The 16,893-nt window shown below is 39.2% G+C and overlaps 1 protein-coding gene across 1 annotated transcript in view; it reads left to right on the top strand.

The window, feature by feature from the left end:
* The window catches only part of SLC38A10 (solute carrier family 38 member 10), a gene marked incomplete in the record, with an annotated part of 1,157,663 nt that overhangs the window by 724,833 nt on the left and 415,937 nt on the right, over positions 1-16,893 (top strand). Inside the window, 1 exon segment of the mRNA XM_044072422.1 lies at positions 15,436-15,600. Coding sequence (XP_043928357.1) covers positions 15,436-15,600 — 165 coding nt within the window.

A 16,893-nucleotide genomic window follows, 5' to 3' on the forward strand; every position in this document is an offset into this window, starting at 1 on the left:
ATGGACATGCATCCAGTCAGACTATCTCGGTCGACAAATGTAAAATAAATAATAAATGTTGTCATGTTTTCATCCAATTCAGCATCCCTCCCTCTGTCTCCTAGCCTAAATTTTCATTTTACATTCCAATCGAATGGTTGAACCTGACCAGGGGCTTTGTCTTTGGACAACCTGTTTCTTGGTGTTCCGTATGCCTTCCCCTAATTGTCCAACATGTTAAGTAGGCTTGTATTTATTGTCTTTTGGTTAAATCATATGTTTATATACAGGCAAACTCAATCTGTGGTACTCTGGAGAACTGAGAGTATTATGGTTTTGGGAGAAGTCAGAGCCCTTAATCCAAGCTTCTGAAAAGCACAGAGGTTGGATCCAATAACCCAATGGTTGAACCAGATAAAAACAAGACAGCACGAATCTAGCATTATGGTAAGTGTATAACTTTTGTTTTCCTGTGGCTTGAACATATGCCTTGCTCAAATACGATTGAGTCACTTAACATCTGTTCTTTTAAATTAGTGTGTCTAACTTTGAATGGAGAAAAAGAAATGAAGGCAAAATTACTTTTGGTTTAAAGCATCTTTTGACTCAGAGATATACCTAGAACAAAAATTGCTAAAAACTACATTGTTTAATCAGGTCTGTTTCCTGTACATATTTCTGTGCTTTAAAACAGTTTTCCAGCAGAAACTGAGTAGCCTGGATTTCATGTGGAGCTGATAAACATTTTTGTTACGTTTTGGTAAAAAACAGAAAGTTTCATAACGATAGCATATTAATCTTCCATAAGAAAGTAAATATTTATTTGTTAACTGGCAAAGTCCAGTTGATCAGAGCCCCTTAAAACATGACAGCCACTCTGCTTTCAGTAAACACTGCAAAGTAAACAGTGTTACACAACAGTGTTTTGCATAAACAGACTTGATAACTAACTAATGTCTATTCGGTAAACATTACAAATAGAGAGCGCAGTAGTTATGGTATCCCGAAATGGTAGCAGTTAAAGATAAAGATAGATTTTTTTACTGGTGTTGATAACAGCTAATAGCTTAGTAGTGTCAACTTACTCAGTGTTTGTGTCATTCTTAGAAGGAACCTTAAGATAAGCAGTCAGGTTGAAACTGGAGAGCAATACAGAATGTTCTTCATCTCACATTGCTGCAGTCCTTACTTATGGGTAGTCCGCTGTCCTCGGTCGGCCCGAATACCAAAGTATTAGGCTGACGTCGGTCATGGGCGCCTAGATCTGACATCAGAGCGTCAGGGTATAAAGGCGCATGACCGACGTCATATCCTCAGTCTTTTTTGCCGCATGGTCCGATGCAGAAGCAGCGTTGCAAGTGCCGTTCGGCGTTCTGAAATTTTCGTTTGAGTTTCAGACCGATACCAAGTTGGGCTAAGTACCCGTTGGGGAATATTTTTGTTTTTCTTGCCTCAGTTACTTACCGGATGTCAGAAAAAGTGAATAATTGTATTTCTTGTGGGAAACAGATACCGCATAGGGATTACCACTCGCTTTGTATTCCTTGTTTGGGTCCGGAGCACGACGTAGTTGGGTGTCGGTTTTGTGCTAGGTTTAATAAGCGCACTATAAAACGGAGGTTAGATTGCGCTAGGTTAGTCTTTGGCAAGAGGTGTAATTATAATATGCCGTCGGATGTTCCGACGCCTGCTTCTACTAAGAAGCGTAAAGACAAATCTTTAAAGCCTAGGCAGGATGATTTGTCCGTTTCGGACGCCGGACCTTTAGAAGCTACAGCTGAACAGGTGGATCCGGCTGAAGTTTCTGTTGAGTCCCAGGGGGAAACTTTGATTTTACAAGATGTGGCCTCTCAGGAGGCAGGTCAGGCTGAAGGGGCCTCTCAGGTTACTATTCTCCCTTCTATGCCTAAGGTGGTTAGGCCTTCTGCTACTGTTTCTAAGGCTCCTTCTAAGGGCAGGTCTGTGTTGCCTTCCTCTGGTGTCAGTTCTGGTTCTTCAGGGTCTGTGCCTAAAAGCACATGCTTAAAATGGCAGAGGATTTGATTACTTTAATTAGAGGTTCTATGCCCCTCCTGATAAGAGGCCCAGGATGGAGCCAGAGTTGGAAAGTTTGGAGCAGGCCTCAGATGATTCAGAGTCTTCTGCTGAAGACATTCAAGATTTCCCTCCTTATTCTGATTCTGATGCAGAGGATTCCACCCCTTCTGCTTCTCCTCCAGAGGATTTTTCATTTTCAGAAACTCTGCATTCCATGAGGGAGCATTTTAAGTGGGAGGGACAGGATTACTCTGATTCACGGAAGAGGCTTAGGGAGTTCTTGTTTTACCACAGCATAGACCCTTAGCTATACCTCCGGTTTTGGATGTTGTTTCAGATGTTTTCTCGGAAGCTTCCCTTAATCCAGATTCTGTGCCTCCTGCCCCAGTTAAACCGGACAGGTATTACAGGGTGCCTGAGGCTCATAAATATCTGTATAAGAGTCCTAGGGCAGACCCAGAAACTATTAGTCAGGGGCCTAAGGGTGTTAGAGCCTCTGTTGTTAAGAATCCGGTTCCTCTGGATAAGGAAGCTAGAGCTTTGGATAGATGGGGTAAGAAGGTGTATACCTCTTCTACTTTAGCAATGAGAGCTTTGAACTGCCAGTTTCATATGTTGAAGTATCAGAATTTCCTACTTTCTCAGCTAAGATCTAAAGTGGATGCTTTGGCAGAGGGCATAGAGTGTAAAGAATTGCAGGATTTAGTGCATGTTTCTGAACAGGTGGGTAAGCACTCTTTGCAATGTGGTTTTGATGCTTTACAGGCTTCTTCTAGGGTGGCTGCCACTGGTTCAGTTATTCGTAGGCACGCCTGGCTTAAGGATCAGAATTTGTCTGAGCATGTTAAGTCTAGAATTCTGGATGCCCTTTACAGTCTGAAGTTTTGTTTGGTCCTCCTGTGGAGTCTGTCTTAAAGAAAATGGAAGACAAGGCTAAGTCTATGCAGACTGTTAAGGATTTTTGCAGGTACAACCTCCAAAGTTTAGTAGAAATTGGCCTACTAAGGGGTGGACGTACCCTTCTTCTGATTCTCAGTCTAGGGGTAGATCTAGGCGTGGTAGGGGCAGAGCTCAGAGTACCTTCAGGCCGAGACAATGGAGTTCGCCTGCTCAATCTGCTGGTGAGGGCAGGGGCCAGTCCTTTCGTAAACAGGCCCAATGACCTGCATTTTCAGCTGCCAGATTCTTCTTGCCTGGCAGCTCCTTTGGGAGGAAAGTTGGCTCTTTTCAAGCAAAATTGGCATTTAGTCACCCAGGACAAATGGGTATTGGACATTATAAACCGAGGCTACAAGTTCTATTTCCACACCATGCCTCCTTTCAAAGGCATGCCAGACGCCCCTCCTCGGCAAAGGATAGAGGCTCACAGACAAATTTCTTTACTTCTTCAAATAGGAGCTATACAGCCAGTTCCTCTGTCAGAAGTGGGCCTAGGATTTTATTCTCGCCTGTTTCTAGTTCCAAAGAAAGGGAACACGTGGAGACCAATTTTGGATTTATCTATCCTCAACACTTACCTGGACATTCCAAAGTTCAAGATGCTGACTTTACAACAACTTTTACCTCTGTTGGGAAAAGATCACTGGATGGTTACTCTGGATCTCAAAGAGGCTTACCTTCATGTTCCTATCAGGCCCAGTTGCAGGAGGTACCTGCGTTTCGGGCTGGAAATTTACATTATCAGTTCTCTGCATTGCCCTTTGGCTTATCTACTGCCCAGAGTGTTCACAAAGGTTCTGGCTCCAGTGATAGCATTTTTCAGACTAAGAGGAATACAGATTTATCCTTATTTGGACGACTGCCTGATTATTGTACAAGAAAAGGACGAACTTCTTCATCATCTACAGTATGTGATGGCAGTGTTAAGATGCCTAGGGTATTCTGTGAACGAAACAAAGTCCAGTCTAGTACCCTCTCAGGACATGTGCTTTCTGGGTGTGAGACTGAATACAGCTTCCCAGATGGCCTTTTTGACCCCGGACAAACAAAGAAGCCTTTCTCTTTATTTCCATCAAATGTCTCCGGTCCAGGCTGACTGCAAGGACAGTCCTTCAAGCCTTGGGGTTCATGGCATCTTGTATTCTGGTGCTTCCCAATGCCAAATTGCATATGAGGAAGCTTCAATGGTATCTCAAAATGTGTGGACACAGCACTGCCAAGATCTAGACACTGTCATTCAGATAATACCTTGCATTCAGAAGGAGTTTTTGTGGTGGGCTCAGGAATGTCACCTAAACAAGGGACTCTCTGTGACCCGGCCAGAGGCGAGTCAGATTCTAATGACAGATGCCTCGGACAAGGCTTGGGAGCACACCTCAATGGAAAATGGGTGCAAAACACGTGGCCTGTCAAACTCCAACATTTGCATATCAACTTGAAGGAAATGTTAGCAGTCCAGTTTGCATTGATGGCTTTCAAAGATTTACTTCACCCAGGGCAGGTGTTGATTCAAACAGACAACACTACTGTCATGTGGTACATCAACAAGCAGGGGGGAACCCATTCTTACCCTCTTTGCAGGCAAGCGATGATTCTGTGGGAAACTGCTCTCAATCTACACCTCAATCTTCAGGCAAGGTTTCTACCAGGAGCACAGAACTCCTTAGCAGATGTATTGAGCAGACAAATAGTGGATCCTCACGAGTGGAAATTGGATCCTCATGTATTTCAACAGTTGACAGTGTTATGGGGAACTCCAGACATAGATCTGTTCACTTCTCCACTAAATTACCAGTTGCCAAAGTTTTGCACAAAAATGTTTCATCACACAGCTTGGAAGGTGGACGCTCTATCATTCAGTTGGGACAATCTGCATGTATATGCCTTTCCACCTCTGCCTCTTCTTCCCAAGGTACTTTTGAAGGCCAGACAAGACAACCATGATTTTGATAGCACCGGATTGGCCTCAACAACACTGGTACCCACTACTGAGGAGTTTAGTACGAGAACCTCCATGGCCTCTGCCTTTGATTCCGCACCTTTTGTCACAAGAGGACACTCACTTCCTCAATGTCAAGATTCAGTCTCTGCATCTAACAGCCTGGCATATTCTTTTAGACTCTGGAGGGTCTCAGCTTCCACAACAAGTTTTGAATGTTATTTTGGAGGCCAGGAGGCCTAGTACCAGGAAAGTTTACGCTGATAAATGGAGGAGATTTTTTATTTGGAGCAAAGGAAAGGACCTTGATGTCTCCAAACCTGGTTTAAGTGTTGCTCTTCAATATCTTACTGAGCTATTGGACAAGGGTTTGTCTTTCTCCTCAATAAAGGTTCATGCTGCAGCCATTTCTGCTCACTATGATTGTGACCCTCCTTTATTCTCTCATCCCTGGTTTAAGCAATTTCTTAGAGGGGCAAAGAATATAAGACCCCCACGTAGAGCTCCTACTCCTGCTTGGGATCTCAATTTTGTGTTGGAAAAACTTACTCTATAACCTTTTGAGCCTACAGCTACTGCCGAGTTAAAGTATTTGTCATGGAAAACTGCTTTTTTGTTGGCCATTACCTCTGCAAGAAGGGTTTCTGAATTACAGGCCCTCATGGCAGTGGAGCCTTTCCTGATTTTTCATAAGGATAGGGTATCTTTGCGTACTAATCCTTCCTTTATGCCTAAAGTTGTTTCTAGTGTGGCCTTAAATCAAACTATTCATTTGCCTACTTTTTATGCAAACCCCCAAAATAAAGGGGAGAAAATTTTGCATACTTTGGATATTCACAGGCAGTTGCGTTATTATTTGAGCAGAACCAAGGAGTTCAGACAGGCTCAGCAATTGTTTGTTTCTTTTGCCTTGGGTTCACAGGGTAAACCTGTTTCAAAACAAACTATTTCTAAATGGATTGGGTTTTGTATTTCTTTCTGTTACTCCCATCATGGTAAGGAGATTTCTGCTGGAATCAGGCCTCATTCCACTAGGGCTACTGCCACTTCTACGGCCTTTCTAAGGGGGGTAGCTACAAAAGACATTTTGGAGGCAGCTACTTGGAGTTCAGTGCATACCTTTTCTAAACATTACCACCTTCCTCTTTATTCTAAGTCTAGGGCTGGATTTGCCACTGCAATTTTACAGGGCATTTTAGCGGCCCCTAATGCTTTATGATTTTTACCATCCTCCCTTTCCCGTTGCTTTGGGATTCTACCCATAAGTAAGGACTGCAGCAATGTGAGATGAAGAACATAGTACAGTTTTGTACCTACCATAAATGTAGATGTTCGAAGATCCACATTGCTGCAGTCCAATTTACCCTCCCTCCTTCCCCACTGTAGTTTGACTTGGTGCTATGCTTTAGGTGATGGTTGTTGTTGGGCATGTTTTTGGGAGGTATTCTGTTTTTGGCGGTGGCCTTTCTGGTTTGGCCTTCTGACATCTGGGGCAAGAAAAGACTGAGGATATGATGTCGGTCATGCGCCTTTATACCCTGACGCTCTGATGTCAGATCTAGGCGCCCATGACCGACGTCAGCCTAATACTTTGGTATTCGGGCCGACCGAGGACAGCGGACTACCCATAAGTAAGGACTGCAGCAATGTGGATCTTCGAACATCTACATTTATGGTAGGTACAAAACTGTACTTTTTGTTTTTTGGGAGGCCTGAGTTGAGCAACCATTTTTGAATGCTGCATTCATATGTTGACTTTTCATGACTTTTGCCAAGCTCAGGATAATTGAAAAAGACTAAAAGGACTCAAGGTGGTGATCATTATATTGATGAAAAGTTCACTATTCAAAGTAGTCAAGTTTTAATGTGTAGAACATTTAAAATGTTTAATAGCATTTGGCAAACAGTTTTACAGTTTTTTATACACTGGTTTTCAACAATACTTTTTATTGGACATAATTGGGTAATTTATTTAATTAAGGTTTATTAAAATGGTATATATTAAGGGTCATGTTGCTGCATTTGTTTTCTGATGAAGTCTTAAAGTCTATGATACTACTGACGAAAACATACTGTGTTTTAGCATTTATGTATGTGGTGTTGGTGCTGGCAACGTGTTTGTGTTACATTAAAACATTGTATCAGTGGAAACGGCTATCCTAGTGCTCCTTTTATTTTATTAATGTTATTTTGAGCACTATTTCCTCCTTTCGTTGATATTGATGAAAATGTTGAATAGCAAGAGTCTTAATATTGAGCCTTTTGGTACCCTACAGGTGCAGCCATGAAGAGAGATTCTGAACACCAGACTGATTGTCCACAATTATACAGTTAGAAAGGCAATTGATAACATCTTGATTAAGGCCAAGACAAGATAGTTGATACATAAATATAGGTGACATTACTCTTTTGCACTCACCATATTGGAATATTTAGAAAGATCAAGAAATATCAGCATCATTCTTAACATAGTCTGTGAATGTTGGAAATGCTGACTCGTTGAGACTGGAACATTAATCTGGTATCTTCCACACAATGTGATTTTACTTATCCAAATAAGCCATGATTGGCTTATGTATTTAACATTCTAAACCTTTACAATAACTGGGAGCAGCATATTAGGCATGTGATTAGATCACCTAACATATGTACCTTGTTTGTGTAAAGAGTTTGTGATGCAAGGCTTTCAGATTTCAGGAGTATAGTCATTTTTATGAGATCTATTAATTAATATGAAAAAAAGGAGTAGGATAGGAATTTTTATCTACAGCAAATATGATTTACTTTGCTGAGAGGCTGCCTACAGCTAATGAGGGTTATCATATTAAAAATTGTTGGAGATAACCTATTAGAGTTGACTATAAGGGTGCTTGCTAAACCAACACCTAGTAGTTATTCAGAATTATAGAAATAATAATGGTGTATTTGCTGCTTAACTGTGGAATTTGGTCCCAGTAGATTTCAGAAATGTCTTTTCTTACTTAGAGTTTAAAATCAGTTTGATTCCACTCTCTGGCAAGTGGTCCCTGCACTTGTAACAGTGCCATTTACTAAGACCCATTCATATTCTAAATCTTGCTCATCTATAGTTTATAATCCCAATTAAATCATTCCTGTCTTTATAATAGTGCGGACTTATATTAACCCTATTACTAATTCCCATCATCATGCAGCCACTTCAAATATCACTCAAACATTTACAATACAAGTCTTCTGGTTACCCGTCCATAATAAATCTGATTCAGTAATTATGCATATGTCTTATCTGTTGTCTGTGTACTGATATTACAGTGGGCATATGAACATGCAAGTAAAATATTGCTATATGTCTTAATAATGTTTGAGTTGTATGAGCTGTATATAATATGTGCTGGGTGTTTGAGCTTAGCATCCTGTAAGTACTACATAATTTATGTAACATTGTGATCACCTGTTAAGTTATATAATCCTGAGTACTTTTGTATATATATTTTTTTACTTCTGTTTCATTCAACTGTATGTAATGTGGAGCTTTTCTCCCCAGGCCTCCTCTGAAAAGGGTCTTTCCCTAGACAGATTTTCCTGGTAAACAAAGTCAAATGAAAGGAAACAAAATTAAATAAATACTGCTCACAACACAACGTTGGTTGTATCATAAGGGAATGGAGTTGGGAGTGTCAGGGTTTCTATCTTTTTTCCAGGATCTGATGATCTTTGTAAAAAAAAAATTTCCAGAAAATCCTAGGATTTTGTATCTGCTGATGTTGCAGTCAGAAGTATTAAGCTCATGTACTTGAGGGAAACACTAATTCTTCTGTGAAGGATTCTACTGTAGTGATCACACAGTGTAGAGCATAGTAATGCATCAGAGACTTTACCTTACTTTTATGTCTTGTTTGGGCTAAGACATCGAGGATGGAAGGAATATTATTTTAAAATAGTGGTGTCTTTCAAGTCTGGATATCTGAGAGGTGATGAATTGACATATTTTTGGGATACACAAAAAGCTTGGTAATTAAAGTTCTTATTATTTCTTGCCTTTTTACAGTTTAGTGCCTTTTTCACCTTTGAGTGATCCTGTATGGCAGAGGATTGTAATCACTGAAACACTCTGCTTATACATTTTCAATAAAGCATTCAACACTCTCTTATATCTTGTCCACAAAATAGTCAATTAAAATAGTACTCAAAAGTACACTTTATGAAATAAAGTTTAAGTAATTACTAAACGTACACAAAAGTTATTTTTGAACTGTCATGCTTTAAAATGAGGACAGCTGGTAAATCTGGAAACTAGCATGCAATATATGACGCTTGTGGTAAAATTTGTGGATTTGAAGATCACTGAGTTTGAAAGGAATGTTAGGGATCAGAGAGTGAGTTAAAGAATTTTGAGAAATCAAATTTAAATAAATGTTCACTTCTAACATTAAGAAAGAAGAAGAGGGATAAAAATGAATATGATAAGCTTAAAAATGATGTGCAAGATTTTAAGAATGGATCAAAAGTGATGAGCAAGATTTTAAGAATGGATATATCTTTAAGTGGATAAATGCTGCCTCTAAAAGTGAAAATAGAAAGAAACACGGACAATGGTGAGTAATAGTAGAACTTATTATTTTCAGAGCCATAAAGGTAAAGTATATAGTAACAAACAGCAGACAGATGTTGTACCTTCTATTTCAAATGTAAATGTTATGTATTGATACACATCCATTAACACATCTGGATGATTGTATGGAAGAATATTATTTCACCTCATTTATTGATGTTTATGAAAGATTTTCTCAGCTAACAGAAGTACAGTCAGGGGGCAGGGGAAGAACATACACAGACATAAGTAAGTGAGAACAAGAAGGAAACACACACAGTACATCTTGCTGTCTTTCACTCTGTTCATGCTTCTCTCAACTTTTTGCTACCTTAACCTTTCAGCAAGGACCTCCTGCTGCTTTGGTGTGTTTTCTATGTACTGTATTTTGAGTTACCTTTCTTTGCAAATTGCTTCCTCCAGGGACTCCCCCCACTTTACATCCAATTATTGTAGTTTAGCCTGCTTTGCTTAATTTGGGATCATATATTTTTTCTGGTAACTATTTTATTTTCATTAATTTTGCAGTTATAAACCTCTTCTTACCCCACCCCCATTGTGTCTTCTGTTCTTAAATCATCCATCTTATTTCTTCCTTGATCGAGTCCCATTCCCTGCTGATGTCCAGTTTTGCCTCTCCCCTCAGGAACAAGTGCAGCAGGTTCTTCACAATGATATCCCATTGATGGAGTCACTGAGAGATGCTCTAGTTCACGATTGGCCTTCCAGTCTCCAGTATGCATTTCCACCCTTACCACTAATTCCCAAATTTCTTCAGAAAGCAGTTTGGTTGAAAAGCTCATTGCACCCTTTTAGTTTTGTCAAATTTGGTTCCCTTTCTTCTGGCCTCATCAACATTCACCCTGGATTCAACTCCAAACCTCCTGTCTCACCCAACAGGCATGACTCATCCGGACATAACTGGCCTCAAACTGACTGCATGGTTTCTCCTGTTCCACTGATTGCTAGACAGCTCAGACTGTCCTTCCCAGTCCGTCATATTTTGCTGTCTTCCAATAAGTCTTCTACTAGAAAGACTTACAAGATTAAATGGGAAAGAATTGTCTTCTGGGCTCTTAGCAAAGATCTGGACCCTTCTGGGCTCTTAGCAAAGATCTGGACCCTTTTTCAGTGCCTGTACCAGCGATCCTTGAATTTTTAGCTTCAGTCTTTAATGAATGAGCTAGTTTTTCAACTATTGGAGTTTAATTAGCTGCCATTTCTAATTTCCACATGGGCAAAATAACTCTACATTACCCTCTTCTAAATTGTGCAAGTTCTTTCTCAAGGGAGCTTTTTTGCTTAGACCTCCTTTAAAAGATTCTACTCCCCAATGGGATTTAAATAAAATGCTTCATGCCTTAACTCAGTCTCCCTTTGAGCCTTCCGCAAAAGCTGACCTAAAATTATTATCTTGGAAAAACATTTTTCTAGTGGCTATGTTGGCTCTTCCAGGCTATGTCTTCAAAGCCTCCTTATTTCATTTTTCATAAAGAAAGGGTGTCATTGTGATTTAACCCATCCTTTTTTTTTTTACGTAGAGTAGCTTCTGAGTCATGTATGTATTAACCAGGGCATTAATCTCCCAATTTTCTCTCCAAAATTTTCAAGCAAAGGAGAGTACATTTTACATCTGTTAGATGTGCATAGACCAATTTACCTTCATAGAACCAAAAAGTTTAGAAAATCTGATCATTTATTTGTTTCCTTTTCTCCTATCAGATTAGGCAATCCAGTATTTAAAAATTACATTGGCCAAGTGGAAGACTGATTATATAACTTTTGTTATGGTAAATTGGGTTTATCATTAACAAAACCTCTTTTAAGGCCCATTCCACAAGATTTGTAGTGGTTTCTTCAGCTTTTTGGTCCAGAGCATCTCTAGATGATATTTGTGCAGCTGCCAACTTGGGTTCATCCACACATTTTCATTGTTCATTACAAGGTGGATTTGATTTCTGGGAATAGAGCAGCATTTGGCTTAGCAGTGCTCTGGAATTTTCTTCTTTAGTGGCCTCCCAGAGTTATAGTAGTTGTGACAAGGTAGTACCATGACTGAGGCCAAGGATGAATCAGTCATCTAATGTTACTGTGTACCTCAAAGAACTATACTATAATGCTTTTCATGCATGTCCTCACAGTATACATAGCTGGTCAGAAAACCTCATAATGAAAATGACAACCTCAGATTAAATAGTTAAGTACTCAACATAACTTTCCATCTGTGTTGTCTGTTTTCATTCTTCCTCAAGTCCCCACCCACCTGCCCCTCCTTTTTTGCTTCTGGAGAGATCTAAAAGTTGTATAGGCACCTCTGTTCTTTGTTTGAGCTCCAGCTTACTCATTTGTTTCTGTTCTCCTTCTGGTATTTTTTTGTTATAGATTGCCCTTTTACACCAAAGGGCAGCAAACCCAATGTGAGGTACCATTAGGTTGGTGGGGCATTATGGGTAAAGGGGGTAGCTCAACAGTTTTAGGATCAGATGATCTGGTAGAAGAGGCAGAGTTAGGTTCTGATCTGAGACTAGAATCCATCAGTTGAGGAGGAATAGAAATGGACAACTCGGAACATTATGGTGAATACATAACTTTTTATTTCATTGAGTTTGCCCTTCCTCAAAAACAGTGTGACCCCAGAGGTGGTCTTTATTAGTTGGGGGTTTTAGGGGGGTTCAGAGTCCACCTCATAACACTGGGTCATACGTATCCAGAAAACTGTAGGATGCAATAGTTCTAATGTGATCTCTGGGGAGGGCAAACTGTTAAAAAAATGAGATCTCTTGTGAGTTTGCTATTGAAAGTAAGGACTTTATCTAAATGTATTCGTAGTCCAGAGAGGTAGGTTCTGCTTTGCGCATTCATTGTACTCCCCCTCCTGCTAAGGATGTTGCTAAAGATAAGAAAAATAGAAAATCTCTTACTTTTGAGCAAGACATCCTACTTCTCCCATTTGATGCAATTAAGAAAGGCAGAACCCTTGTATGCACACATTAGTAACTCAGCAGTAGGTAAACTGAATGATAGTATAGCAGTGAACCTAATGAGCATGTCTTAACTCTAGATATTGACAGGCATACTGGATGATGATATGCTTTTTTTCAACAAAAAAGTGAGACTATGCAGGCTGCTTTCCATTTTCTGTGAGTATTTTGCTAATATTCTCATCATGGGGAAGAAGGGACCTTCTCTTCTTGGAAAGACATCCATTGCTGTTGAAGTCAGGCTAAGTGAACTGTTGCTCACCTGCAGCTAACTCTCAAGCATAATAAATGATACTGTTGCAATGTCCCTTCTATTCATACATCTAAAATTATGATTATATACTTACAAAACTCTGGTTTGGACTAGTTAGTGTCTGTTAGGAGTATCATCTGCTGTTTATTTGTGAAGTAGTCCATACCTTTACTGTTTCCCAAGGGCGGAGTATACTTTATTGTAACTGTGTTGCAGGACATACTCTTAGTGAAGCTGCACCCCTTCTTAAGATGCATAGCTTGATTTTCTGACCAGCTATGTATACTGTGAGGACATGCATGAAAAGCATTATAGTATAGTTCTTTGAGGTACACAGTAACATTAGATGATTGATTCATCCTTGGCCTCAGTCATGGTACTACCTTGACAACCTAATCATTTAAAGTGCTGCATGTTTGCTTAGAAACCCCCTTTATGTTTTATGTTAGTCAAATTCTAAGTGCAATGTTATAGTGTAAACGATTATGATTCTAGGGTAAGAGGTGACTAAATCCTTGGTGAGCCTGCATAAGCTCGATGTACAGACTGGAACTAATGCTGCTCTTTTTGTATTAAGAAAAATGCTAAAGGTTTGGCTTTAGTTTGTGAGTTTTCTGAAGGAACTGAAGCTGAAAATACTGATGACAGACTGGTGTCACCACCAGAGTAAAATAAAGAAGCATATTCTAAGTTTGTTATTGTAAGTGGGTTGGGTGACAGGATCTGATTTAACCGACATAGCTGCTCTTAGTTCATGGACAGATGATTTTATATATGTATGTATGTATGAATAGATGGGTATGAAATAAACCAAAGTGTAAAATATCACATACGAACTGTTTGTTAAAAATACAAGAAAGCCCAGCAAAGCTAGTCTTCCCTGTGTAATACTCAAGACCTCCTCTAGTGGAGATATATGCATATTACCCCTTAAGGAAAATACAAATGCACATGACTTTTTAAAAGTGTTTACTGGTGCTTTCTAGCCAATAGTCAATAAAAAATATGTGTGCAGTTGTAGACTGACAAAAGTTTTATGCTAATACTTTGGAGGCTGTTTGGCTTGAGATCTGAGTATAGAGCTGCTAAAGGGTGCATTGCACTGCTGTGATTGACAGAGGAAGTCCTGCCTCTGTAAACATTTCTTTATGAAGATGTCTGCTGTAAAAGAAATTTTGATCTGTTTTGCAGATAGGAGTAAACAGCCTTGCAGAATATGAAAGCAAGGATCTATCATACTAAGTATTTCACAGCACGTTACTCACTGTACTTCCTGTAGAATAGTGGTTTATGTTTTACTTTTGAGTTTAATTTGTTGACCAGAGATATTGAACTGGGAGGGACACTTTTATTTTATGGATCCCAGGGAAAAAAGGTCTAAACATAGTATACAGTTAATATGATAAAATTATTCATAGAAGTAGTGGATATACAATTTGATAAGCACAGCAATACAAATAAAATAAAAATTATAGTTATGTAAAATAAAGATAAAAAAGACATCAAACAGTGATTTCTTTGAAGTGTTCATTTGTCAATATATGGACAAATAAAATATTTACAACAAGAAAATACCAAAAAGTCTGTATGTAGGGAATAACACTTCAAAGCAGAACTTGGATAAAAACATAGAAAAGCACTGAACATAAGATAAAGAAAAAAATCAGTGAATGAAGAGAATTAATTCTGCAACAGCTGACTATGTTAGGTGAGAAAAGGAAAGTACTTATCTTATTCTGTACAAAATGACATGCGAAATAGCGGTTTGGGTGGCATCCACTCTGTTGAATGATCAGTTCATGGACAGAGTGAATCCTTAAGAAATTTGGCTTTTGTTTGCTGAAGATGTTAAATATTAGAAGGCAGAAGATCAAGAGCATACAAGTAAGGTAAGTGTGGGTTCTGAGGCGGGAGTATTTGTGTGATTGCTTGCAGGTTGAGGTTAAAGTAAGGGCTAGGTAAGGAGTCACGGTAGCCACCAGGAGTAATACAGATGTGCCTTAACTGCACCAACAGCAGTCCAGAGATCAGGGAGTGGGGGAAATGCTATCTGCCAGGCATACTACACTGGAACCATAATGGCACATCGGCTAGTACAGGGATCAGAGGGGGTGGGAAGAAACACTAGCCACCAGGGAGTACTATAAGCTCTTGTGCCATAATGGTACCAAAAACCAGTGTTGTACTGGAATGGGGAGACGCACTAGTTACCAAGCATATAGTACTTGTGCCATAATTGCACTTCATCTAATATGAGGTTCAGGGACTGGGGAAACACTAGCCGCCAGTAAGAGTGTGTTATGGCTTTCAAAGATGTAAACCAGTTTGCACTCATACACTTTTTCTCTATAACTGGCAGTACACTGGAGCAGCTAAAGCTCCAAGTACTGCAAAAAAAATTATGATCAGACTTTTCCGATTATAATCAATCTATAATGTGTTGTTGAAGTGTATATCAAGATTCACCTGTCAAGCTTCCCTTTACTCAATGTCATAGCAAATTTCTTGTTATCGAATTTTTGAACACATAATAAACTGGTTATGATCGGAGACGCAGTCATAGTCCTCAAAACCTTTGTTAGTCAGCAAGCAAACATTCTTAGTTAATAAGTGTTTGATTACTTTCATTAAATTACTTAATAGCATTTTAATTTATATGGCTTACATTGACTTTAACCACTTGTTATAATTTTTATGTACAAGTTGTTATAGAAAATGTAACTGCTTTTTCTTAAAGGGCAAAATCCAGAAGTAAAGGAGCCTGTGGATGAACGGGACAAGCCAAAGTTAGGAAATGACAAGGAAGCCGTTGTGGAACAACCCCAAATAAAGGTTCCAGTAGAAGTACCGAAAGCAGAGGAAAAGCAGAAAGAGGAAGTTCAGCTTGATCGGCCTGGCCAAGGTACAAAACAGATCCAAACAATTCACTTGTATTTATAGTAAATGTTTTGTTGCTAATTTCCTACTGATGAACAGGGAATTGAAAAGCATGTTTAGTTACAGACATGAATTGTGTGTGAACATGACCCTGAAGTAGTAATTTACACGACTGGATGTCAGGAAGTAGTAAATGAGTAAGAGAAGTGAGGTGTGGTGCTTGGGTACAATATATTGTGTGCATAGGTGCTCACATAGCTCTGCCACTTATAATGAAACTGCTGGAGAGTAAATGTTATATGTAAGCAGTCAGTTAACTGACCACGTTATTTTATTCCAGATGAATACAGCCAACAGAAAAAAAAATCTTCTTCACTTAAATATATAAAGGAGATAATTCGAAGATGCTTTATGTATTTCATAATGTGAATTTTGATAGGTTTTTCAGACATGCCGTTTTTCAGACATGCCATAAATTAAACATAGCTTCTTATTCCATTGTTTAACCGCTGACCCACTATTGAAACACTCATCAGTAGCATCATAGGGAGACATTTTGCTTGTCTTAGTCACTGGGCCAGTATTATCCATTAATGCATTAATGATTAGTGCAGCAAAATATTAAACATGGATGGAATGCTCCAAAAGTTGGTTAGTAAATGTTAAAAGCCATTATTTTTGTCTAGGAGGATGCAGCATTTTTGCCCACTTAGTAGTTAAGATATGTGCATGCAAGAGCACGCATGTATATACATACAATGTATAACATAGGAATATGCATATAGCTGTTTGTGTGTTGCAGTTCATATCAGTATGACTATTGCTTTTCACCGCTAGGAGTCCCCAAATGGCCACATTTCCATGAGTAACATGTAGAACAATATCATGTTACAGATTCAAACTGAGGTTTATAGTATTTAGATTGTAGGAGAGCAGTATGATAAATCTGAATCATTGAGACTGAAATAGTGTGATTGTAACCTGCCTTACCATTCCTGGAACTGTAAACATGTCCATTTATATATTCAGTATAATCTTGTACTATTTTGGGTTAGGGACCCTTTAAAGGGGCCATAATTGGAAAATATTAAAGTATTGTATCATGTCCACTAACTAGCTGTGCTGAAACTTAGTGGAAGGCAGATAGTGTTAGATGGCCTCACCCCAAAGATAGACCGATCCAAAGTCATTCTCATAAGGGAGTGGTTTGGGCCTTCCAAATCCCCAAACAAATATTTGTCCAGTGTTCTCCCTATCTGTTTCACAGTGGATGTGGTTATAGGATCTGACTTTGACCACTGTCAGACTTTGGATCCAA

The sequence above is a fragment of the Protopterus annectens genome, chromosome 5.part0 (assembly GCF_019279795.1).
Source record: "Protopterus annectens isolate FY-2018-M chromosome 5.part0, PAN1.0, whole genome shotgun sequence".
Classification (NCBI taxonomy): domain Eukaryota; kingdom Metazoa; phylum Chordata; order Ceratodontiformes; family Protopteridae; genus Protopterus; species Protopterus annectens.